This window comes from Coregonus clupeaformis, chromosome 5 (assembly GCF_020615455.1).
Source record: "Coregonus clupeaformis isolate EN_2021a chromosome 5, ASM2061545v1, whole genome shotgun sequence".
Lineage (NCBI taxonomy): Eukaryota > Metazoa > Chordata > Actinopteri > Salmoniformes > Salmonidae > Coregonus > Coregonus clupeaformis.
The window spans coordinates 28,234,314-28,260,344 of NC_059196.1; the positions used below are offsets into that span (position 1 = coordinate 28,234,314).

Consider the following 26,031-nt stretch of genomic DNA (forward strand, 5'->3'; position numbering starts at 1 on the left):
GGTTAGGGTTGAAGAGGTGGAGGAGTTAGTAGATTGTAGGGTTAGGGTTGAAGAGGTGGAGGAGTTAGTAGATTGTAGGGTTAGGGTTGAAAGGTGGAGGAGTTAGTAGATTGTAAAGTTAGGGTTGAAGGGTGGAGGAGTTAGTAGATTGTAGGGTTGAAGGGGTGGAGGAGTTAGTAGATTGTAGGGTTAGGGGAGAAAAGGTGGAGTTAGTAGATTGTAGGGTTAGGGTTGAAGGGGTGGAGGAGTTAGTAGATTGTAGGGTTAGGGGTGAAGGGGTGGAGGAGTTAGTAGATTGTAGGGTTAGGGGTGAAGAGGTGGAGGAGTTAGTAGATTGTAGGGTTAGGGTTGAAGAGGTGGAGGAGTTAGTAGATTGTAGGGTTGAAGGAGTTAGCAGATTGTAGGGTTAGGGGTTGAAGGGATGGAGGAGTTAGTAGATTGTAGGGTTAGGGTTGAAAGGTGGAGGAGTTAGTAGATTGTAGGGTTAGGGGTGAAGAGGTGGAGGGGTTAGTAGATTGTAGGGTTAGGGTTGAAGGGGTGGAGGAGTTAGTAGATTGTAGGGTTAGGGGAGAAAAAGGTGGATGAGTTAGTAAATTGTAGGGTTAGGGGTGGAGGAGTTAGTAGATTGTAAGGTTAGGGGTGAAGAGGTGGAGGAGTTAGTAGATTGTTGGGTTAGGGCTGAAGGGGTGGAGGAGTTAGTAGATTGTAGGGTTAGGGTTGAAGGGGTGGAGTAGTTAGTAGATTGTAGAGTTAGGGTTGAAGGGTGGAGGAGTTAGTAGATTGTAGGGTTAGGGTTGAAGACGTGGAGGAGTTAGTAGATTGTAGGGTTAGGGTGAAGTGTAGAGGAATTAGTAGATTGTAAGGTTAGGGGTTAGGTTTGAAGAAGCAGGAATTAGTAGATTGTAGGGTTAGAGGTGAAGAGGTGGAGGAGTTTATAGATTGTAGGGATGTATTGAAGAGGTGGAGGAGTTAGTAGATTGTAGGGTTAGGGGGTGAAAAAGGTGGAGGAGTTAGTAGATTGTAGAGTTAGGGTTGAAGGCTAGAGGAGTTAGTAGATTGTAGGGTTAGGGTTGAAGACGTGGAGGAGTTAGTCGATTGTAGGGTTAGGGTTAGGAATGAAGAGGCAGGAGTTAGTAGATTGTAGGGTTAGGGGTGAAGAGGTGGAGGAGTTAGTAGATTGTAGGGTTAAGGTTGAAGAGTTGAAGGGTTAGTAGAATGTACGGTTAGGGGTGAAGAGGTGGAGGAGTTAGTAGATTGTAGGGTTAGGGGTGAAGCAGTGGAGGAGTTAGTAGATTGTAGGGTTAGGGGTGAAGCGGTGGAGGAGTTCGTAGATTGTAGGGTTAGGGGGTGAAGAGGTGGAGGAGTTAGTAGATTGTAGGGTTGAAGGGGTGGAGTAGTTAGTAGATTGTAGGGTTAGGGTTTAAGAGGTGGAGGAATAAGTAGATTGTAGGGTTGAAGAGGTGGAGGAGTTAGTAGATTGTAGGGTTAGGGTTGAAGAGGCAGGAGTTAGTAGATTGTAGGGTTAGGGGGTGAAGAGGTGGAGGAGTTAGTAGATTGTAGGGTTAGGGTTGAAGAGGTGGAGGAGTTAGTAGATTTTAGGGTTAGGGGTGAAGGGGTGGAGGAGTTAGTAGATTGTAGGGTTAGGGGTGAAGGGGTGGAGGAGTTAGTAGATTGTATGGTTAGGGGTGAAGGGGTGGAGGAGTTAGTAGATTGTAGGGTTAGGGTTGAAGAGGTGGAGGAGTTTGTAGATTGTAGGGTTGAAGGGGTGGAGGAGTTAGTAGATTGTAGGGTTAGGGTTGAAGGGTGGAGGAGTTAGTAGATTGTAGGGTTAGGGGTGAAGAGGTGGAGGAGTTAGTAGATTGTTGGGTTAGGGTTGAAGGGGTGAAGGAGTTAGTAGATTGTAGGGTTAGGGTTGAAGAGGTGGAGGAATAAGTAGATTGTAGGGTTGAAGAGGTGGAGGAGTTAGTAGATTGTAGGGTTAGGGTTGAAGAGGCAGGAGTTAGTAGATTGTAGGGTTAGGGGTAAGGAGGTGGAGGAGTTAGTAGATTGTAGGGTTAGGGTTGAAGAGGTGGAGGAGTTAGTAGATTTTAGGGTTGGGGTGAAGGGGTGGAGGAGTTAGTAGATTGTAGGGTTAGGGGTGAAAAGGTGGAGGAGTTAGTAGATTGTAGAGTTAGGGTTGAAGGCTAGAGGAGTTAGTAGATTGTAGGGTTAGGGTTGAAGACGTGGAGGAGTTAGTCGATTGTAGGGTTAGGGTTAGGAATGAAGAGGCAGGAGTTAGTAGATTGTAGGGTTAGGGGTGAAGAGGTGGAGGAGTTAGTAGATTGTAGGGTTAAGGTTGAAGAGTTGAAGGGGTTAGTAGAATGTACGGTTAGGGGTGAAGAGGTGGAGGAGTTAGTAGATTGTAGGGTTAGGGGTGAAGCAGTGGAGGAGTTAGTAGATTGTAGGGTTAGGGGTGAAGCGGTGGAGGAGTTCGTAGATTGTAGGGTTAGGGGTGAAGAGGTGGAGGAGTTAGTAGATTGTAGGGTTGAAGGGGTGGAGTAGTTAGTAGATTGTAGGGTTAGGGTTTAAGAGGTGGAGGAATAAGTAGATTGTAGGGTTGAAGAGGTGGAGGAGTTAGTAGATTGTAGGGTTAGGGTTGAAGAGGCAGGAGTTAGTAGATTGTAGGGTTAGGGGTGAAGAGGTGGAGGAGTTAGTAGATTGTAGGGTTAGGGTTGAAGAGGTGGAGGAGTTAGTAGATTTTAGGGTTAGGGGTGAAGGGGTGGAGGAGTTAGTAGATTGTAGGGTTAGGGGTGAAGGGGTGGAGGAGTTAGTAGATTGTATGGTTAGGGGTGAAGGGGTGGAGGAGTTAGTAGATTGTAGGGTTAGGGTTGAAGAGGTGGAGGAGTTTGTAGATTGTAGGGTTGAAGGGGTGGAGGAGTTAGTAGATTGTAGGGTTAGGGTTGAAGGGTGGAGGAGTTAGTAGATTGTAGGGTTAGGGGTGAAGAGGTGGAGGAGTTAGTAGATTGTTGGGTTAGGGTTGAAGGGTGAAGGAGTTAGTAGATTGTAGGGTTAGGGTTGAAGAGGTGGAGGAATAAGTAGATTGTAGGGTTGAAGAGGTGGAGGAGTTAGTAGATTGTAGGGTTAGGGTTGAAGAGGCAGGAGTTAGTAGATTGTAGGGTTAGGGGTAAGGAGGTGGAGGAGTTAGTAGATTGTAGGGTTAGGGTTGAAGAGGTGGAGGAGTTAGTAGATTTTAGGGTTGGGGTGAAGGGGTGGAGGAGTTAGTAGATTGTAGGGTTAGGGGTGAAGGGGTGGAGGAGTTAGTAGATTGTAGGGTTGAAGGGATGGAGGAGTTAGTAGATTGTAGGGTTAGGGTTGAAAGGTGGAGGAGTTAGTAGATTGTAAAGTTAGGGTTGAAGAGGTGGAGGAGTTAGTAGATTGTAGGGTTAGGGGTGAAGAGGTGGAGGGGTTTGTAGATTGTAGGGTTGAAGGGGTGGAGGAGTTAGTAGATTGTAGGGTTAGGGGTGAAGAGGTGGAGGAGTTAGTAGATTGTAGGGTTAGGGGTGAAGAGGTGGAGGAGTAAGTAGATTGTAGGGTTAGGGGTGAAGGAGTTAGTAGATTGTAGGGTTAGGGGTGAAGAGGTGGAGGAGTTAGTAGATTGTTGGGTTAGGGTTGAAGGGGTGGAGGAGTTAGTAGATTGTAGGGTTAGGGTTGAAGAGGTGGAGGAGTTAGTAGATTGTAGGGTTAGGGTTGAAGGGTGGAGGAGTTAGTAGATTGTAGGGTTAGGGGTGAAGAGGTGGAGGAGTTAGTAGATTGTTGGGTTAGGGTTGAAGGGGTGGAGGAGTTAGTAGATTGTAGGGTTAGGGTTGAAGAGGTGGAGGAGTTTGTAGATTGTAGGGTTAGGGTTGAAGGGTGGAGGAGTTAGTAGATTGTAGGGTTAGGGGTGAAGAAGTGGAGGAGTTAGTAGATTGTAGGGTTGAAGGGGTGGAGGAGTTAGTAGATTGTAGGGTTAGGGTTGAAGGGGTGAAGGAGTTAGTAGATTGTAGGGTTAGGGTTGAAGAGGTGGAGGAGTTAGTAGATTGTAAGGTTAGGGTTGAAGAGGTGGAGGAGTTAGTAGATTGTAGGGTTAGGGTTGAAAGGTGGAGGAGTTAGTAGATTGTAAAGTTAGGGTTGAAGGGTGGAGGAGTTAGTAGATTGTAGGGTTGAAGGGGTGGAGGAGTTAGTAGATTGTAGGGTTAGGGGAGAAAAGGTGGAGTTAGTAGATTGTAGGGTTAGGGTTGAAGGGGTGGAGGAGTTAGTAGATTGTAGGGTTAGGGGTGAAGGGATGGAGGAGTTAGTAGATTGTAGGGTTAGGGGTGAAGAGGTGGAGGAGTTAGTAGATTGTAGGGTTAGGGTTGAAGAGGTGGAGGAGTTAGTAGATTGTAGGGTTGAAGGAGTTAGCAGATTGTAGGGTTAGGGTTGAAGGGATGGAGGAGTTAGTAGATTGTAGGGTTAGGGTTGAAAGGTGGAGGAGTTAGTAGATTGTAGGGTTAGGGGTGAAGAGGTGGAGGGGTTAGTAGATTGTAGGGTTAGGGTTGAAGGGGTGGAGGAGTTAGTAGATTGTAGGGTTAGGGGAGAAAAGGTGGATGAGTTAGTAAATTGTAGGGTTAGGGGTGGAGGAGTTAGTAGATTGTAAGGTTAGGGGTGAAGAGGTGGAGGAGTTAGTAGATTGTTGGGTTAGGGCTGAAGGGGTGGAGGAGTTAGTAGATTGTAGGGTTAGGGTTGAAGGGGTGGAGTAGTTAGTAGATTGTAGAGTTAGGGTTGAAGGGTGGAGGAGTTAGTAGATTGTAGGGTTAGGGTTGAAGACGTGGAGGAGTTAGTAGATTGTAGGGTTAGGGTGAAGTGTAGAGGAATTAGTAGATTGTAAGGTTAGGGTTAGGTTTGAAGAAGCAGGAATTAGTAGATTGTAGGGTTAGAGGTGAAGAGGTGGAGGAGTTTATAGATTGTAGGGATGTATTGAAGAGGTGGAGGAGTTAGTAGATTGTAGGGTTAGGGGTGAAAAGGTGGAGGAGTTAGTAGATTGTAGAGTTAGGGTTGAAGGCTAGAGGAGTTAGTAGATTGTAGGGTTAGGGTTGAAGACGTGGAGGAGTTAGTCGATTGTAGGGTTAGGGTTAGGAATGAAGAGGCAGGAGTTAGTAGATTGTAGGGTTAGGGGTGAAGAGGTGGAGGAGTTAGTAGATTGTAGGGTTAAGGTTGAAGAGTTGAAGGGGTTAGTAGAATGTACGGTTAGGGGTGAAGAGGTGGAGGAGTTAGTAGATTGTAGGGTTAGGGGTGAAGCAGTGGAGGAGTTAGTAGATTGTAGGGTTAGGGGTGAAGCGGTGGAGGAGTTCGTAGATTGTAGGGTTAGGGGTGAAGAGGTGGAGGAGTTAGTAGATTGTAGGGTTGAAGGGGTGGAGTAGTTAGTAGATTGTAGGGTTAGGGTTTAAGAGGTGGAGGAATAAGTAGATTGTAGGGTTGAAGAGGTGGAGGAGTTAGTAGATTGTAGGGTTAGGGTTGAAGAGGCAGGAGTTAGTAGATTGTAGGGTTAGGGGTGAAGAGGTGGAGGAGTTAGTAGATTGTAGGGTTAGGGTTGAAGAGGTGGAGGAGTTAGTAGATTTTAGGGTTAGGGGTGAAGGGGTGGAGGAGTTAGTAGATTGTAGGGTTAGGGGTGAAGGGGTGGAGGAGTTAGTAGATTGTATGGTTAGGGGTGAAGGGGTGGAGGAGTTAGTAGATTGTAGGGTTAGGGTTGAAGAGGTGGAGGAGTTTGTAGATTGTAGGGTTGAAGGGGTGGAGGAGTTAGTAGATTGTAGGGTTAGGGTTGAAGAGGTGGAGGAGTTAGTAGATTGTAGGGTTAAGGTTGAAGAGGTGGAGGAGTTAGTAGATTGTAGGGTTAGGGGTGAAGAGGTGGAGGAGTTAGTAGATTGTAGGGTTAGGGTTGAAGGGGTGGAGGAGTTAGTATATTGTAGGGTTAGGGTGAAGTGTAGAGGAGTTAGTAGATTGTAAGGTTAGGGTTAGCATTGAAGAAGCAGGAGTAGATTGTAGGGTTAGGGTTGAAGGGGTGGAGGAGTTAGTAGATTGTAGGGTTAAGGTTGAAGAGGTGGAGGAGTTAGTAGATTGTAGGGTTAGGGTTGAAGAGGTGGAGGAGTTAGTAGATTGTAGGGTTAGGGGTGAAGAGGTGGAGGAGTTAGTAGATTGTAGGGTTAGGGTTGAAGGGGTGGACGAGTTAGTATATTGTAGGGTTAGGGGTGAAGGGGTGGAGGAGTTAGTAGATTGTAGGGTTAGGGTTGAAGAGGTGGAGGAGTTTGTAGATTGTAGGGTTGAAGGGGTGGAGGAGTTAGTAGATTGTAGGGTTAGGGTTGAAGAGGTGGAGGAGTTAGTAGATTGTAGGGTTAAGGTTGAAGAGGTGGAGGAGTTAGTAGATTGTAGGGTTAGGGGTGAAGAGGTGGAGGAGTTAGTATATTGTAGGCTTAGGGTTGAAGGGGTGGAGGAGTTAGTATATTGTAGGCTTAGGGTTGAAGGGGTGGAGGAGTTAGTAGATTGTAGGGTTAGGGGTGAAGCGGTGGAGGAGTTAGTAGATTGTAGGGTTAAGGTTGAAGAGGTGGAGGGGTTAGTAGATTGTAGGGTTAGGGGTGAAGAGGTGGAGGAGTTAGTAGATTGTAGGGTTAGGGTTGAAGAGGTGGAGGAGTTAGTAGATTGTAGGGTTAGGGGTGAAGCGGTGGAGGAGTTCGTAGATTGTAGGGTTAGGGGTGAAGAGGTGGAGGGGTTAGTAGATTGTAGGGTTGAAGGGGTGGAGGAGTTCGTAGATTGTAGGGTTAGGGGTGAAGAGGTGGAGGAGTTAGTAGATTGTAGGGTTAGGGGTGAAAAGGTGGAGGAGTTAGTAGATTGTAGGGTTAGGGTTGAAGGGGTGGAGGAGTTAGTAGATTGTAGAGTTAGGGTTGAAGCCTGGAGGAGTTAGTAGATTGTAGGGTTAGGGTTGAAGACGTGGAGGAGATAGTAGATTGTAGGGTTAGGGGTGAAGAGGTAGAGGAGTTAGTAGATTGTAGGGTTAGGATTGAAGAGGCAGGAGTTAGTAGATTGTAGGGTTAGGGGTGAAGAGGTGGAGGAGTTAGTAGATTGTAGGGTTAAGGTTGAAGAGGTGGAGGGGTTAGTAGATTGTACGGTTAGGGGTGAAATGGTGGAGGAGTTAGTAGATTGTAGGGTTAGGGGTGAAGCGGTGGAGGAGTTAGTAGATTGTAGGGTTAGGGGTGAAGCGGTGGAGGAGTTCGTAGATTGTAGGGTTAGGGGTGAAGAGGTGGAGGAGTTAGTAGATTGTAGGGTTGAAGGGGTGGCGGAGTTAGTAGATTGTAGGGTTAGGGTTGAAGAGGTGGAGGAATTAGTAGATTGTAGGGTTAGGGGTTAAGTGTAGAGGAGTTAGTAGATTGTAGGTTTAGGGTTGAAGGGGTGGAGGAGTTAGTAGATTGTAGGGTTAGGGTTGAAGGGGTGGAGGAGTTAGTAGATTGTAGGGTTAGGGTTGAAGGGGTGGAGGAGATAGTAGATTGTAGGGTTAGGGTTGAAGAGGTAGAGGAGTTAGTAGATTGTTGGGTTAGGGTTGAAGGGGTGGAGGAGTAAGTAGATTGTTGAGTTAGGGTTGAAGAGGTGGAGGAGTTAGTTGATTGTAGGGTTAGGGTTAGGATTGAAGAGGCAGGAGTTAGTAGATTGTAGGGTTAGGGGTGAAGCGGTGGAGGAGTTTGTAGATTGTAGGGTTAGGGGTGAAGAGGTGGAGGAGTTAGTAGATTGTAGGGTTGAAGGGGTGGAGGAGTTCGTAGATTGTAGGGTTAGGGGTGAAGAGGTGGAGGAGTTAGTAGATTGTAGGGTTAGGGTTGAAGGGGTGGAGGAGTTAGTAGATTGTAGGGTTAGGGTTGAAGGGGTGGAGGAGTTAGTAGATTGTAGGGTTAGGGTTGAAGGGGTGGAGGAGTTAGTAGATTGTAGGGTTAGGGTTGAAGGGGTGGAGGAGTTAGTAGATTGTAGGGTTAGGGTTGAAGGGGTGGAGGAGTTAGTAGATTGTAGGGTTAGGGTTGAAGGGGTGGAGGAGTTAGTAGATTGTAGGGTTAGGGTTGAAGGGGTGGAGGAGTTAGTAGATTGTAGAGTTAGGGGTGAAGAGGTGGAGGAGCTGGTAGATTGTAGCGTTAGGGGTGAAGAGGTGGAGGAGATAGTAGATTTTAGGGTTAGGGTTGAAGGGGTGGAGGAGATAGTAGATTGTAGAGTTAGGGGTGAAGAGGTGGAGGGGTTAGTAGATTGTAGGGTTAGGGGTGAAGTGGTGGAGGAGTTAGTAGATTGTAGGGTTAGGGGTGAAGCGGTGGAGGAGTTAGTAGATTGTAGGATTAGGGGTGAAGAGGTGGAGGGGTTAGTATATTGTAGGGTTAGGGGTGAAGTGGTGGAGGAGTTAGTAGATTGTAGGGTTAGGGGTGAAGCGGTGGAGGAGTTAGTAGATTGTAGGGTTAGGGGTGAAGAGGTGGAGGAATTAGTAGATTGTAGGGTTAGGGGTGAAGCGGTGGAGGAGTTCGTAGATTGTAGGGTTAGGGGTGAAGAGGTGGAGGAGTTAGTAGATTGTAGGGTTGAAAGGGTGGAGGAGTTCGTAGATTGTAGGGTTAGGGGTGAAGAGGTGGAGGAGTTAGTAGATTGTAGGGTTAGGGTTGAAGGGGTGGAGGAGTTAGTAGATTGTAGGGTTAGGGTTGAAGGGGTGGAGGAGTTAGTAGATTGTAGGGTTAGGGGTGAAGAGGTGGAGGAGTTAGTAGATTGTAGGGTTAGGGGTGAAGAGGTGGAGGAGCTGGTAGATTGTAGCGTTAGGGGTGAAGAGGTGGAGGAGTTAGTAGATTTTAGTGTTAGGGGTGAAGAGGTGGAGGAGCTGGTAGATTGTAGCGTTAGGGGTGAAGAGGTGGAGGAGCTGGTAGATTGTAGCGTTAGGGGTGAAGAGGTGAGTTAAATCAGGGAGAGGTGAGGTTAGGGAGTTAGGGGTGGGGTTAAGGATGGATGGGAGGGGTTTAGTATACTCACTGATTTCAGGGGGTGGCTGGGGGATATTTCTCATGGGCAGAGCAGGCTGCGTGTCGACTGTCGTGTTGGGTACCCTGGTCCGAGGCGGAGGGGGTGGAGTTCGGTCCATGTGCGGCTCATCGACGGGAGCATTGCTGGAGAGAAGAATGACAGTGGAAGGGAGAGAGGGAGAGGGAGAGGGAGGGAGGGGGGTCCAATGTTACCATTGTCACCAAGGGCTGGTAGAAGACATTTAACAGCCGTTAAACTTTATCCATCCTCTAACCCTCTCCAGTCTCCATTGCTCTTTTTCCTCTCTCCTCTTCAGTCTCTCACTCATACACTGACATATTAATCCATGAGAGAAAGGAATGCTGAAGTACTGTAATAAGCCATATCTCTCTGCTCTCCATCTTCAGCCAACCTAACCCTAACTCTAATCATAACCCAACAGCCAACTAGGTCAGTCACAGTGGTCAGGTATTCTGCCACTGTGTACTCTCTGTTTAGGGCCAAATAGCATTCTAGTAATTCTTTCCAATGTGTCAAGTAATTATCTTTTTGTTTTCTCATGATTTGGTTGGGTCTAATTGTGTTGCTGTCCTGTTCCCCTGTGGGGTCTGTTTGTGTTTGTGAACAGAGCCCCAGGACCAGCTTGCTTAGGGGACTCTTCTACAGGCTCATTTCTCTGTAGGTGATGGCTTTGTTATATTACCTTGTGACAACCCTCACACTCCCCAAAATGATTCTCTCTGTCTATCTCTTGCCTGGCTACCCAAACTCCTTGCTCTGGCAAAATGCTATGCCACGCCCATGGACGTTTCTTCTCCGCAATGAGTCTGGATCTGAGTACCTCCCCGACGATTTCTAAAATGGAAATCCATTCTAGACTGTCTGATTGGTAACCAATGGGTTGGGCCAAAGCCAGAACACACGTGGGTATTGTGGCGTTTTGAAAATGCGTCATTGGCTTTGATACTCTGATTGGTTAGAACAACACCCCTAATTTTGACGTCACCACAAACGACTTCAATGTCTCAGACTGAAGTATGTAGCGAACGATAGAGAACCGGAATAATTCAGTTTGAGTCGTCTGGCAAATATACATACAAATAACAGCACCGCAGAGCACATACAAATAACAGCACCGCAGAGCACATACAAATAACAGCACCGCAGAGCACATACAAATAACAGCACCGCAGAGCACATACAAATAACAGCACCGCAGAGCACATACAAATAACAGCACCGCAGAGCACATACAAATAACAGCACCATAGAGCACATACAAATAACAGCACCATAGAGCACATACAAATAACAGCTCCGCAGAGCACATACAAATAACAGCACAGTAGAGCACATACAAATAACAGCACCATAGAGCACATACAAATAACAGCACCGTAGAGCACATACAAATAACAGCACCGCAGACCACAATGTGACATAAATAGGTCTACAAATCTATCACCAGTCTTATAGCTATACATACAAAGGCCTGGATAGTACTGTATAATAACTGACCATGTTCCCCTTTTCTCTTCCTGCTTGATTTGGCCGGAAATGGGTGTCGGCACAGTTGATATTTCGGTGCAGGAGCTCCTCAATACTTTTGAGCTAATATTCTATAAGAGGTGCAGGAACTCAAGCAGTAGAAAATGTGAGGTGGCAGTACAAGTCAAGCACTGACAAGACGGACACACACAAACACACACACACACAGACCATGGGTTATGAGTCGGTGCACCTAATACAGTATAATATACACCAATACACCTACGATCTGGGGTATCATGACCCAGGCTGTCCAGAGTGGCAGGGGCAGGAGGAGGTGGTCTCGGGAGAGAGGAGGTGAGAGAGGAGGTGGTCTCGGGAGAGAGGATGTGAGAGGAGAGGTGTTCTCGGGAGAGAGGAGGTGAGAGAAGAGGTGGTCTCGGGAGAGAGGAAGTGAGAGAGGAGGTGGTCTCGGGAGAGAGGAAGTGAGAGAGGAGGTGAGAGAAGAGGTGGTCTCGGGAGAGAGGAGGTGAGAGAAGAGGTGGTCTCGGGAGAGAGGAGGTGAGAGAAGAGGTGGTCTCGGGATAGAGGAAGTGAGAGAGGATGTGGTCTCGGGAGAGAGGAGGTGAGAGAGGAGGTGGTCTCGGGAGAGAGGATGTGAGAGGAGAGGTGTTCTCGGGAGAGAGGAGGTGAGAGAAGAGGTGGTCTCGGGAGAGAGGAAGTGAGAGAGGAGGTGGTCTCGGGAGAGAGGAAGTGAGAGAGGAGGTGGTCTCGGGAGAGAGGAGGTGAGAGAAGAGGTGGTCTCGGGAGAGAGGAGGTGAGAGAAGAGGTGGTCTCGGGAGAGAGGAGGTGAGAGAAGAGGTGGTCTCGGGATAGAGGAAGTGAGAGAGGATGTGGTCTCGGGATAGAGGAAGTGAGAGAGGAGGTGGTCTCGGGAGAGAGGAGGTGAGAGAAGAGGTGGTCTCGGGAGAGAGGAGGTGAGAGAAGAGGTGGTCTCGGGAGAGAGGAGGTGAGAGAAGAGGTGGTCTCGGGATAGAGGAAGTGAGAGAGGTGGTGGTCTCGGGAGAGAGGAGGTGAGAGAAGAGGTGGTCTCGGGAGAGAGGTGGTGGTCTCGGGAGAGAGGAGGTGAGAGAAGAGGTGGTCTCGGGAGAGAGGTGGTGGTCTCGGGAGAGAGGAGGTGAGAGAAGAGGTGGTCTCGAGAGAGAGGAGGTGAGAGAGGAAGTGGTCTCGGGAGAGAGGAGGTGAGAGAGGAAGTGGTCTCGGGAGAGAGGAGGAGAGAGAGGAAGTGGTCTCGGGAGAGAGGAGGAGAGAGAGGAAGTGGTCTCAGGAGAGACGAGGTGAGAGAGGAAGTGGTCTCGGGAGAGACGAGGTGAGAGAGGAAGTGGTCTCGGGAGAGAGGAGGTGAGAGAGGAGGGGAGAGAGGAGGGGAGAGGGAGGTGAGAGAGGCGGTGGTGAGAGGAGGTGAGAGAGGTTGTGAGAGAGGAGGAGTAGGGGAGCTAAATATAACCTCTTTGTATCCATCCAGCGGACGTCGTTAAGCTTCAGAAACAATGACCCTTCCCTTCCTCGCCTACACACACATACTCAATCCCACCACAGACATACCTCAAACATACAGTATGTGAAAATGTGCTTACAGCAGACTGAACGTTCACAGAAGCTGCAGTGCAAGCACATCTTATCTACAACAGTCTGGTCTCTCTCTCTTGCTCATTCCCCAGGGCCCAGTGTGTTGGCTGCAGCAGAACCCTATCCCTACAGCAGGCAGCCATGGCCCAGTGTGTTGGCTGCAGCAGAACCCTATCCCTACAGCAGGCAGCCAGGGCCCAGTGTGTAGGCTGCAGCAGAACCCTATCCTATCCCTACAGCAGGCAGCCAGGGCCCAGTGTGTTGGCTGCAGCAGAATCCTATCCCTACAGCAGGCAGCCAGGGCCCAGTGTGTAGGCTGGAGCAGAACCCTACCCCTACAGCAGGCAGCCAGGGCCCAGTATGTAGGCTGCAGCAGAACCCTATCCCTACAGCAGGCAGCCAGGGCCCAGTGTGTAGGCTGGAGCAGAACCCTACCCCTACAGCAGGCAGCCAGGGCCCAGTGTGTAGGCTGGAGCAGAACCCTACCCCTACAGCAGGCAGCCAGGGCCTTTCCCGTGAGCACCAAGGACTCCTAGTCTGGAACAACACAGATAAAGAACATCACTGGTACACCGTGTCCCTCCCCGAGTCCCTGCTCTGGCACACTAGGCTCTGAGCCAGTATCCACAATGCATCTCAGAGTAGGATAGCTGATCTACGATCAGTTTTGGCTTTTCGAACACAATGAATAAGATTATATGGACACATCCTAGATCAGCACTCCTGCTCTGAGATGTTTTGTGGATACAGGTGCTGGTATGGCACACTAGGCGCCGCGCTGGCATGCTCTGGCCCTGGCCAGAGAGTGTCTCTCTCCTTGGTTTTGCGACTCACAGGATAATGTCTCTGCCAAGCAGCTCTGGAAGCGTCAGTCTCAGTGGGGTGATATTGTGTCTCTCTGGCCCCAAAGGGACCTCATGCCCAAATTAAAGTTTCCCCAAGTGAACCGTCCATCTTGTCGCATGTTTGCAGGCAGTGTGTTTTTAATAGCACACACCCCACCCACCGGCTAACAGGAGTGATAGTGTGAGAGAGAGAGAGCGAGAGTTTACTGGCATTCTGCCATCTCTAAAACAGTTCATGTTTAAATGTATCACTTTTTGAAACAACTCCAGCATCAACACAGCACAGAGAGATCCTGAGTAGAAGAGAAGGGGGGGAGCAACGGAAGAGAAACAGAAAGGGAAACAGAGAGAAGAGGAGAGTCATTCTCACCTGTCTTGGCATGTCCAACAGGGCCATCCTCACTGGACCAGTGAGGAACGATAAATACACAGCGGAGGAGAGGGAGAAAGAAACTAACGTTTCACTGAAAGAGGGAGGAGAGAGCTGCCACAGGTGGGCGGAGAGAAGGAAGCACAGAGAACTTTTAGCGACGTAGTGCGGGTGTGTTGCTACTTCAGAATCAGTAAAGGCAGACACTTCCTGTAAAATACCCCCCTCTCTTCTCTTCCCTCTCTCGCTCTCCTCTCTTTCAACATACACCTGCCATATTGCCTACATAAGGGCTTACATTTTTTAACAGGATTACATTTGCAAGCTTAACGAGTAGTGAAAATTCCAACAGGTTCCTCTCTTTCTTTAAAGAGAAAGAGATAGAAAGATAGAAAAAGAGCTAGAGAGGGGTGGGTAAAGAGAAAGAGAGAGAGAGAGAGAGAGAGAGAGAGGTGGAAACTGAGCTGCACTTCCTAACCTCCTGCCAAATGTATGACCATATTAGAGACACATATTTCCCTCAGATTACAGAGTTCCACAAAGAATTCGAAAAACAAACCCAATTTTGATAAACTCCCATATCTACTGGGTGAAATACCAGTGTGTAATCACAGCAGCAAGATTTGTGACCTGTTGCCACAATAAAAGGGCAACCAGTGAAGAACAAACACCATTGTAAATTCAACCCATATTTATGTTTATTTATTTTCCCTTTTGTACTTTACCTAATTGCACATTGTTACAACACTGTATATATACATAATATGACATTTGAAATGTCTTTATACTTTTAGAACTTCTGAGTGTAATGTTTACTGTTAATATTTATTGTTTATTTCACTTTTGTTTACTATCTACTTCACTTGCTTTGGCAATGTTAAGATACGTTTCCCATGCCGATAAAGCCCTTAAAATGAAATTGAATTGAGACAGAGAGAGAGAGAGAGATACTGTGTTTACATGTAAATCGAGCCCTAGGGCCAACCCTTCTCACTGAAAGGGTAACTCTTTCCTTCCCTTTGACCCTGACACACACAGAGGCAACAGAAACTGAGTAGAATACCCCAGCTCACCCCAGGCAAAGAGTTAATTTGGCCACCAGGCTAGGGAGTCAGACGTTCTCTGCTTCCTTAATCTTTCTAACAGAGACCAGGCTGCACACACACACACACACACACACACACACACAGTTGGGTTACTGAATCACTAGTGAAACTGCAGTAGTAACTGATAACATAGTTCCTCATGACCATAGAAAGTAGGATATATACACTGAGTGTACAAAAGGACACATGCTCTTTCCATTCCAGACTGACCATGTGAATCCAGGTGAAAGCTATGATCCCTTATTGATGTCACTTGTTAAATCAGTGTAGATGAAGGGGAGGAGACAGGTTAAAGAAGGATTTTTAACCCTTGAGACAACTGAGACATGGATTGTGTATGTGTACCATTCAGAGGGTGAATGGGCAAGATGAAAGATTGAAGTGCCTTTGAACGGGGTAGGTACCAGGCGCACAGGTTTGAGTCAAGAACTGCAACGCTGCTGGTTTTTTCACGCTCAACAGTTTCCCATGTGTATCAAGAATGGTCCACCACCCAATGGACATCCAGCCAACTTGATACAACTGTGGGAAGCATTGGAGTCAACATGGGCCACCATCCCTGTGGAACGTTTTCAACACATTGTAGAGTCCATGCCCTGAGGAATTGAGGCTGTTCTGAGGGCGGGGTGGGTGGGGGTGCAAATCAATATTAGGAAGGTGTTCTTAATGTTTTGTACACTCAGTAGACTACTACGGCCCACGGTTCTGTGAGATATACTCTCTCTGAGTAGCAGCAGTCGTAAACTGAAAGCAGGTCAGTGTACAGGAGGCCTTTGAGCACAACACCACACACACACACACACACACACACACACACACACACACACACACACACAATAAGTGCTGATGCAGCAGGGTCACCACCTTGTGGACAAACTGAATATGATCAGGATATGGTATGTGATGAGGAAACAGACACTGTAGCCCTGTAGAGGGCGATGTTAAACATGGACAAACACCCCCTAAAAGAGAAGCTCTTCACAGCCAGAGATACTACTGTTCCTGTGAAACCTCGCCCTGACCACACTTACACACTTCTGAAAGGGAAGCAGTTTACTTGAGGTTGTTGGTTTAGATTGTCTCCAATAGAACAAATGACAGAAGTAGAACTGACAACATTGGGAGCCAATCAGAGACCCTCTTACCTGTGTGTGGGTGTGGTTCTGGAGGGCAAGACAGGAGGTTGATGTGGGATTGGAGCAAGGCCGTGAGGCTCTTTAGGGCCCACCCCCACCGCATAGACTTTAGGGGGGAGGGGAAGCATGCCTTGATTAGATGAAGACTGGTCATATCGTTCAATTGAGGAGGTAGAGGAAGAGGGGGAAACAGGGGAGGGCTTTCTCCCTCCCTCCCACACCTGCTGGGGGTGTCTGGCCAGAGGCGCAGGACAGGGTCTGGGGGAGGGTACGGTGAGGGGATTGGTGGTGAGGCTAGGGAGAGGTACGGTGAGGGGATTGGTGGTGAGGCTAGGGAGAGGTGCAGTGGTCGGGGTGTGTGTAGGGGAGTGTGTGTCTTTATGTTTAGGTCTGGGTTGGGGTACCGTGGGGGAGTGTTTAGGGAGGTGGGGATGAAGCGTAGTGGGGGGCAGTTTGGGGTGCTGCGAGGGGGGATGGGAGGTAAAGGGGAGTCCTTGGCAGTAGGATGGGGGGCAGTAGGGCAGGGGGTAGGGTTGGAATGGGGGCGGTAGGGCAGGGTGTAGGGTTGGGATGGGGGGCGGTAGGGCAGGGGGTAGGGTTGGAATGGGGGGCGGTAGGGCAGGGGGGAGGGTTGGGATGGGGGGCGGTAGGGCAGGGGGTAGGGTTGGGATGGGGGGCGGTCGGGCAGGGGGTAGGGTTGGGATGGGGGGAAGTCTGGACACAGTCCAATGTCTCTACAGGGACAGAGCGGTACTTAGTCCTCTCCTTAGGGACTGGTATCTGTCTCTCTCCATCCCTCTCTTCTTCCCTGGACACTGATCTCTCCTTAGGGACTGGTCTCTCTCCTCTGGATACTGGTCTCTGTGCATGTACTGGTCTCTCTCTCCCCACAGGGCTGGGTCTGTCTGTGAACACTGCTCTCTCTTCCTCTCTCTGGTCTCCCTCTGCAGCCAGGTGTGTGTGTAGGGCATCGTGCTCTCTCTCGGGGTGTGTGTGAGTGTGTGTGTGGAGTGTTTTTTGCAGGCTGGCTAGGATGCGTTTGCGGTGTCCAGGCAATGTGATTCCAATCATCTCCAGCTGATCCTGGGTCAGCCCTTGGCATTCCAACAACGTTCCAAACCCTGCGTCCTGGAACACTGGGAAATACTGGTCCAGATGCAACACACACAGCCACTCCCACACCGACACACACCCCTCCACCTCAGACATCACCACAGTGTGTGTGTTTGAGTGGGTGTGCGTCTCTAATTGTATGTGTGTAGATGTGTGTTCTTGTGTGTGTGTGAGTGTGTCCAGGCGGTGTTCAGATCAAACCTGTGGAAGAAACAGAAAGACAGGTTAGGAATTAAACCTTTATCAATAGAAGTGTACATCCATAGAAGTGTACATCCAGTCAATACAATTCACTTATATTACGTTCAGAAACACTCAACCACACGGCAACCCCATGAAGAGGATGTTAGAAGACTACAGTGAGTTTAGAATCTTTCAGCTTCAAAATCAAGAAGTTCCACCGCTTGATCTATGAACACCACCGTTGACACGAGAGCAAAAGCATTACTGTTAGCAAATTCTCTTTCTTCCTCTTGCCATCTCTCTCCATGTCACCTTCTCTAACCACAGATAAGAGACCACAAACACCCATCAGCCCCACGCACACACAGTATGAGAGAAGACGCCTCTTACCAACCTAAACTCTAAAATTACCTCGCCTTATAGTAGGTGATCAGCAGATCTTAATCTATGGCGTTCAAGAACAGTGGTGTGCTCTTTAAAAACACCCACAGGCTAAGATTACTATCTCTCTCTCTCTCTCTCTGACAAACACACACGTACAGTCGTATGAAAAAGTTTGGGCACCCCTGACAATTTCCATTTATAAATAATTGGGTGTTTGGATCAGCAATTTCATTTTGATCTATCAAATAACTGATGGACATAGTAATATTTCAGTAGTGAAATTAGGTTTATTGGATTAACAGAAAATGTGCAATATGCATCAAAACGAAATTAAACAGAAAAATCACATCAATATTTAGTAGAGCCTCCTTTTGCTAAAATAACAGCCTCTAGACCAGGGGTGTCAAACGTACGGCCCGCGGGCCGGATTAGGCCCGCAAACGGGTTTAATCCGGCCCGCGAGATGATTAAAAAAAAAAAGATTTTTTTTTTTAAATGCCCTGCAATTTTTCAATAAAATAAACTGCTGTTCCAATTGCGTCCACTGGATGGCGCAATAGCAATTGTGTTAAGCAAGCAAACTGTTTATACCGGGGCAGAGCAAGTAGGTCAAGCACGTGCAGCCAATGAGCTACTTTGTTTTGCCCGCGATATTTATTACGGCTTCTACTTTTAACATTATGTGCTTTGGCACCCTCATTGCCCCAATATGTCTCTGTCAAAAAAGAGAAAAGTGGACGCAGAGTGCAGAGTGTTCGAAGAAAAATGGTAATCCTATTTAATCACGGAATTGAATGGGAAAGCTGTATGTTTGGTGTGTTCAGAGCATGTTGCAGTGCTGAAAGAATATAACCTTCGTCGCCACTATGTGAGTCTTCATGCAGACAAATATGACAACTTTCAAGGACAGCGGAGATGAGAGAAGGTGAATGAACTGTTGGCGGGTCTGAAGAAACAGCAGTCTGTGTTTACTCACAGCCGAGACATCAGTGACGCTGCAGTGAAAGCTAGCTACCTCATTGCTAATGAAATCGCAGTGGCTTCAAAACCATTTAGTGAGGGTGAATTTGTAAAAACATGCATGATGAAGGCAGCGGAGATTGTGTGCCCTGAAAAGCGGCAGGCTTTTTGCAAATATCAGCCTGACAAGAAACACAGTTGCAGACAGGATTTCCGATCTTTCAGTGGATTTGGACAGCCAGTTGAAGCAAAAAGTAAAGTCATTTATTGCGTTTTCGGTTGCAATTGATGAAAGCACGGACATTACAGATGTTGCACAACTGGCCATTTTTTCATCCGCGGAGTTGATGACACATTGACCGTCACCGAGGAGTTCGTGGAGTTGGTGCCGATGACAGATACAACGACAGCAGCTGATATTTTTACCGCACTCGTCGGGCGCGCTGGACAGGGTCGGAGTAGACTGGTCCCGCGCTGTCAGCCTGGCTACAGATGGTGCGCCCTCAATGATCGGGAAAAAAGCAGGCGTTGTGACAAAGTTCAGAGAGAAAGTGCAATCTGCAAATGGAGGACGTGATTTTTTGACTTTTCACTGTATTTTGCACCAGGAGGCTTTGTGTTGCAAGTCATTAAAGATGGATAACGTCATGAAGGTGGTCATCCAAACTGTTAATTTCATCCGATCCAGAAGCCTGAATCACCGTCAGTTTGACAGCCTTCTCAGAGAGAAAGACCACATCTATGGCCTGCCATACCACACTGAGGTAAGATGGTTAAGCCGAGGTGCTGTGCTGAGGCGTTTCTTTGATTTACGAGAAGAAATTGAACAGTTCATGGAAGAAAAGGGCAAACCAGTGTTAGAATTTCATTCCGCAGAATGGATGCCGGACCTTGCATTTATGGTGGATGTTACAGAGCACCTGAATAACTTGAACAAACAGCTGCAAGGGCGCAACAAAGTTGTCACGCAGTATTATGACAGCATACGTTCTTTCAAGTTGAAGCTGTCATTGTGGGAGACGCAACTTGCCGGTGGTGATGCAGCTCACTTCCCCTGTCTGAAAAATGTGTGCGCGACCCAACATGTGGCAGACATGAAGCGGTTCAAATATAAAATAACTGGACTGTTACGGGAGTTTGAGCAACGCTTTCAGATTTATGTTTATATGTTTTTATGTTGATGTGCTATTGTTTTTAATTGATTTTATTTTATTTGTATATTTAACCTATTCTTGACTCTGTGGTTCTTGCACTTGTTTGGGGAACAGGATTTCATTATTTTTATCTACATTTCTGCCTGAGAAATGACACCCTGACATAGTTCTGTGATCTGTGATATACTTCTGTGAATCACTGAGGCATTGTGTGTTTGTGTGTTCTTTGTCCTCAGAACTTTCAAATAACTTGAGGTGTTTTATGATTAATAGTGATGTTGTGCTTTTGGACACTGTCCTCAGGCTCCAGCTTTATGTTTATATGTTTTTATGTTGATGTGCTATTGTTTTTAATTGATTTTATTTTATTTGCATATTTAACCTATTCTTGACTCTGTGGTTCTTGCACTTGTTTGGGGAACAGGATTTCATTATTTTTATCTACATTTCTGCCTGAGAAATGACACCCTGATATAGTTCTGTTAATCACTGAGGCATTGTGTGTTTGTGTGTTCTTTTTCTTTAGAATTTTCAAATAAACTTGACGTGTTTTATGATTAATAGTGATGTTGTGCTTGTACTATTTTGGACACACTGTCCTCAGGCTCCAGCTTTATGTTGTATGTTGATCGTATTAAAACAAAAAAACAATCTGAAGTTGTTGTTTTTAAGTTATATATACACCATGATTTTTCCAGTCCGGCCCACTTCGGAATAGATTTTCCTCCATGTGGCCCCTGAGCTAAAATGAGTTTGACACCCCTGCTCTAGACGCTTCCTATAGCCTCTAATGAGTGTCTGGATTCAGGATGAAGGTATTTTGGACCATTCCTCCTTACAAATGTTCTCCACTTCAGTTAGGTTTGATGGTTGCCGAGCATGGACAGCCCGCTTCAAATCATCCCACAGATTCTCAATGATATTCAGGTCTGGGGACTGGGATGGCCATTCCAGAACATAGTACTTGTTCCTCTGTATAAATGCCTGGGTAGATTTTGAGCAGTGTTTTGGGTCGTTGTCTTGTTGAAATATCCAGCCCTGGCGTAACATCAACTTTGTGACTGATTCTTCAACATTATTCCCAAGAATCTGCTGATATTGAGTGGAATCCATGCGACCCTCAACTTTAACAAGATTCCCAGTACCGGCACTGGCCACACAGGATGATGGAACCCCCACCAAATTTTACTGTGGGTAGCAAGTGTTTTTCTTGGAACGCTGTGTTCTTTTGCCCGCCATGCATAATGCCCCTTGTTATGACCAAATAACTCAAATCTTTGTTTCATCAGTCCACAGCACCTTATTCCAAAATGAAGCTGGCTTGTCCAAATGTGCATTTGCATACCTCAAGCGACTCTGTTTGTGGCGTGTGCAGAAAAGGCTTCTTCCGCATCACTCTCCCGTACAGCTTCTCCTTGTGCAAAGTGCGCTGAATTGTTGAACGATGCACAGTGACACCATCTGCAGCAAGATGATGTTGTAGGTCTTTGGAGGTGGTCTGTGGGCTGTTTTTGACCGTTCTCACCCTCCTTCGCCTTTGCCTCTCCGATATTTTACTTGGCCTGCCACTTCTGGCCTTAACAAGAACTGTGCCTGTGGTCTTCCATTTCATCACTATGTTCCTCACAGTGGACACTGACAGCTTACATCTGTGCAATAGCTTTTTGTAGCCTTCCCCTAAACCATAATGTTGAACGATCTTTGTTTTCAGGTCATTTGAGAGTTGTTTTGAGGCTCCCATGTTGCCACTCTTCAGAGAAGAGTCAAAGAGAACAACAACTTGCAATTGGCCACCTTAAATACCTTTTCTCATGATTGGATGCACTTGTCTATGAAGTTCAAGGCTTAATGAGCTCACCAAACCAATTGTGTGTTCCAATTAATCAGTGCTAAGTAGTTACAGGTATTCAAATCAACAGAATGACAAGGGTGCCCACATTTTTGCATAGCCTATTTTTCACATCTGATTTAATTTCATACAACTTAATATTGCTACACTAAAAATCTTTGTCTGGACAATACCCCAGTACTCAGCTTTTATTAGAAAATGAATGGCATGCCACTGTGATCATTTTCTGTGACGACAGAGTCAATTATTATGCAGCCTCAGAGGGGTGCCCAAACTTTTTCATAAGACTGTATCTTTAATACACAAACTATAAACTAAAGTAATAATTATATTTTTTCCAAACAACCTCTGTTAATAACTACAGTAGAACACCAGTAATACGTGGACATTCTTTTCCTGCTGAAGGACTGTAGAAGCTGCAAGGTGAATGTGTATCAGACTTGGATATCAAGCACTGTACGTGTACCCTATCTCATAGCTTCAACAGTAACTCAAAAGTCTAACAAGAGGACACTTTGTACAAGGATGTAGGAGCTGTGACACAAGAGAGCAAACCTCACATATTACATGCACACCTAGTCACACATCAGCATCAGAAAGAAACCATTAGTACCAGGCAGAAAACAGTCCAATAGGTCAACTCTATTTTATTCTGCAACTAGAAAGACCATCAGACCACACTGACCCATCACAAGAGTCAACACACACACACACAGGCCTGCCTGTACCCTGTACTTCTAAAACAGGCTGATCTAAGGACAGTGCCTTTATATGAGGGAAACACACAACCGGTGTCTATTTTGCATATTAAATGACACCATCTGTGAATGTGTAAAGAAGGACTTCAGTGTCAGTAAAATAACTGCAAATCATTTCCTGTGGTATTTCCTGTCCTTCCTCTAACTGACAGGCCAGAGACAATACGTTAAAAAAAAATATGTATGCGCACATGACTGTAAGTCGCTTTGGATAAAAGCGTCTGCTGAATGGCATATTATTATTATAATAGTCTCACACACTCACACTCACACTCACACTCTCACACTCTCACTCTCACTCTCACCTCTCACTCTCACTCTCACACTCTCACTCTCACTCTCACACTCACTCTCACCCTCACTCTCACACTCACTCACACTCACACTCACACTCACCCTCACACTCACACTCACACTCACTCACACTCACACTCACTCTCACACTCACTCTCACTCTCACTCTCACACTCACACTCACACTCACACTCACTCTCACTCTCACTCTCACTCTCACTCTCACTCTCTCTCTCTCTCTCTCTCTCTCTCTCTCTCTCCCCTCTCTCTCTCTCTCTCTCTCTCTCTCTCTCTCGATGTTTAGGCCAAGGTATGTATAGGGGTCTGAATACTTTCCCAATGCACTGTATAGTATAGGACCTCGAAGCCAGTTCCACTGCTTTTTTTTCCATTGTTCCCCTCTAATCAGGGACTGATTTAGACCTGGAACACCAGGTGTGTGCAATTAATTATCAGTTAGAAGAGAATAAAAAAACAGCAGGCTCCGGACCTCATAGGGTAAGAGTTGAATACCCCTGGTATGTATATGTATATATATGTATATATATATATATATATATATATATATATATATATATATATAAACCAGGTGGTTCGAACCCTGAATGCTTTTATTACGTTGGTAACCAGTTTATAATAGCAATACGGTACCTCTGGGATTTGTGGTATATGGCCGATATAACACGGCTAAGGGCTGTATCCAGGCACTCCACGTTGCGTCGTGCTTAAGAACAGCCCTTAGCCATGATATATTGGCCATATACCACACCCCCTCAGGCCTTATTGCTTAAATATACAGTACCAGTCAAATGTCTGGACACACCTACTCATTCCAGGGTTTTTCTTTATTTTTTACAATTTTCTACATTGTAGAATAATAGTGAAGACATCAAAACTATGAAATAACACATATGGAATCATATAGTAAGCAAAAAAAGTGTTAAACAAATCAATCAAAATATATTTTATATTTGAGATTCTTCAAAGTAGCCACCCTTTGCCTCGATGACATCTTTGCACACTCTTGGTATTCTCTCAACCAGCTTCATGAAGAATGCTTTTCCAATAGTCTTGAAGGAGTTCCCACATATGCTTAGCACTAGTTGGCTGCTTTTGCTTCACTCTGCGGTCCAACTCATCCCAAACCATCTCAATTGGGTTGAGGTCGGGTGATTGTGGAGGCCAGGTAATCTGATAAAGCACTCCATCACTCTCCTTGGCCAAATAGCCCTTACAAAGGCTGGAGGTGTGTTTTGGGTCATTGTCCTGTTGAAAAACAAATGATAGTACCACTAAGCGCAAACTAGATGGGATGGCGTATCGCTGTAGAATGCTGTGGTAGCCATGCTGGTTAAGTGTACCTTGAATTCTAAATAAATCACAGACAGTGTCACCAGCAAAGCACCCCCACACCATCACACCTCCTCCTCCATGCTTTACGGTGGGAACCACACATGCAGAAATCATCCGTTCACCTACTCTGCGTCTCACAAAGACACGGCGGTTGCAACCAAAAATCTCAAAGTTGGACTAATCAGACCAAAGGACAGATTTCCATCGGTCTAATGTCCATTGCTCATGTTTCTTGGCACAAGCAAGTCTCTTCTTCTTATTGCTGTCCTTTAGTAGTGGTTTCTTTTCAGCAATTCGACCATGAAAGCCTGATTCACGCAGTCTCCTCTGAACAGTTGATGTTGAGATGCATTTGTTACTTGAACTCTGTGAAGCATTTATTTGGGCTGCAATCTGAGGTGCAGTTAACTCTAATGAACTTGTGCTCTGCAGCAGAGGTAACTCTGGGTCTTCCTTTCCTGTGGCGGTCCTCATGAGAGCCAGTTTCATCATAGCGCTTGATGGTTTGACTGACCTTAATGTCTTAAAGTAATTATGGACTGTCATTTCTCTTTGCTTATTTGAGCTGTTCTTGCCAAAATATGGACTTGGTCTTTTACCAAACAAGGTTATCTTCTGTATACCACCCCTATCTTGTCACAACACAACTGACTGGCTGAAACGCATTAAGAAGGAAATAAATTCCACAAATTAACTTTTAACAAGGCACACCTGTTAATTTAAATGCATTCCAGGTGACTACCTCATGAAGCTGGTTGAGAGAATGCCAAGCGCGTGCAAAGCTGTCATCAAGGCAAAGGGTGGCTACTTTGAAGACTCAAATATCATATATATTTTGATTTGTTTAACAATTTTTTGGTTACTACTGTACATGATTCCATATATTTTTTGGGGGGTAGATCAGCTTAATATTGCAGATAGATTGTAACTTCCATCAATGTAATTGTCTGCATCACTTCCAATTCCCCATGTTATATATATATATATATACACACATATACACACACGTTTGCCCACTGACAAAGAAATGATCAGTCTATAATTTTAACTGTAGGTTTATTTGAACAGTGAGAGACAGTAACAACAACAAAATCCAGAAAAACGCATGTAAACGTCTGGATACATACAGTGAGGGAAAAAAGTATTTGATCCCCTGCTGATTTTGTACGTTTGCCCACTGACAAAGAAATGATCAGTCTATAATTTTAAATGGTAGGTTTATTTCAACAGTGAGAGACAGAATAACAACAAAAAAAATCGAGAAAAACGCATGTCAAAAATGTTATAAATTGATTTGCATTTTAATGAGGGAAATAACTATTTGACCCCTCTGCAAAACATGACTTAGTACTTGGTGGCAAAACCCTTGTTGGCAATCACAGAGGTCAGACGTTTCTTGTAGTTGGCCACCAGGTTTGCACACATCTCAGGAGGGATTTTGTCCCACTCCTCTTTGCAGATCTTCTCCAAGTCATTAAGGTTTCGAGGCTGACGTTTGGCAACTCGAACCTTCAGCTCCCTCCACAGATTTTCTATGGGATTAGGGTCTGGAGACTGGCTAGGCCACTCCAGGACCTTAATGTGCTTCTTCTTGAGCCATTCCTTTGTTGCCTTGGCCGTGTGTTTTGGGTCATTGTCATGCTGGAATACCCATCCACGACCCATTTTCAATGCCCTGGCTGAGGGAAGGAGGTTCTCACCCAAGATTTGACGGTACATGGCCCCGTCCATCGTCCCTTTGATGCGGTGAAGTTGTCCTGTCCCCTTAGCAGAAAAACACCCCCAAAGCATAATGTTTCCACCTCCATGTTTGACGGTGGGGATGGTGTTCTTGGGTCATAGGCAGCATTCCTCCTCCTCCAAACACGTCGAGTTGAGTTGATGCCAAAGAGCTCGATTTTGGTCTCATCTGACCACAACACTTTCACCCAGTTCTCCTCTGAATCATTCAGATGTTCATTAGCAAACTTCAGACGGGCCTGTATATGTGCTTTCTTGAGCAGGGGGACCTTGCGGGCGCTGCAGGATTTCAGTCCTTCATGGCGTAGTGTGTTACCAATTGTTTTCTTGGAGACTATGGTCCCAGCTGCCTTGAGATCATTGACAAGATCCTCCCGTGTAGTTCTGGGCTGATTCCTCACCGTTCTCATGATCATTGCAACTCCACGAGGTGAGAACTTGCATGGAGCCCCAGGCCGAGGGAGATTGACAGTTCTTTTGTGTTTCTTCCATTTGCGAATAATCGCACCAACTGATGTCACCTTCTCACCAAGCTGCTTGGCGATGGTCTTGCAGCCCATTCCAGCCTTGTGTAGGTCTACAATCTTGTTCCTGACATCCTTGGAGAGCTCTTTGGTCTTGGCCATGGTGGAGAGTTTGGAATCTGATTGA

At 46.4% G+C, this 26,031-nt stretch overlaps 1 protein-coding gene across 7 annotated transcripts in view; it reads right to left on the minus strand.

The window, feature by feature from the left end:
• The window catches only part of LOC121566786 (arf-GAP with Rho-GAP domain, ANK repeat and PH domain-containing protein 1-like), an 80,169-nt gene extending 64,110 nt beyond the window's left edge, over positions 1 to 16,059 (minus strand). For 3 of the 7 annotated variants that reach the window (XM_045213872.1, XM_045213871.1, XM_045213870.1), the window contains exons 1-2: positions 15,602 to 16,059; positions 9,028 to 9,161 (exon numbers count right to left, since the gene is read on the minus strand). In XM_045213872.1, the coding sequence (XP_045069807.1) occupies positions 9,028 to 9,161; positions 15,602 to 15,720 (253 nt within the window). In that variant the 5' untranslated portion in view covers positions 15,721 to 16,059. Of the gene's footprint in view, positions 1 to 9,027; positions 9,162 to 10,536; positions 10,859 to 13,350; positions 13,604 to 15,601 lie in introns of those variants that run through there. The other 4 variants (XM_045213860.1, XM_041876677.2, XM_045213863.1 and 1 more) reach the window with 3 other exon arrangements.
• Positions 16,060 to 26,031: the final 9,972 nt, after the last annotated feature.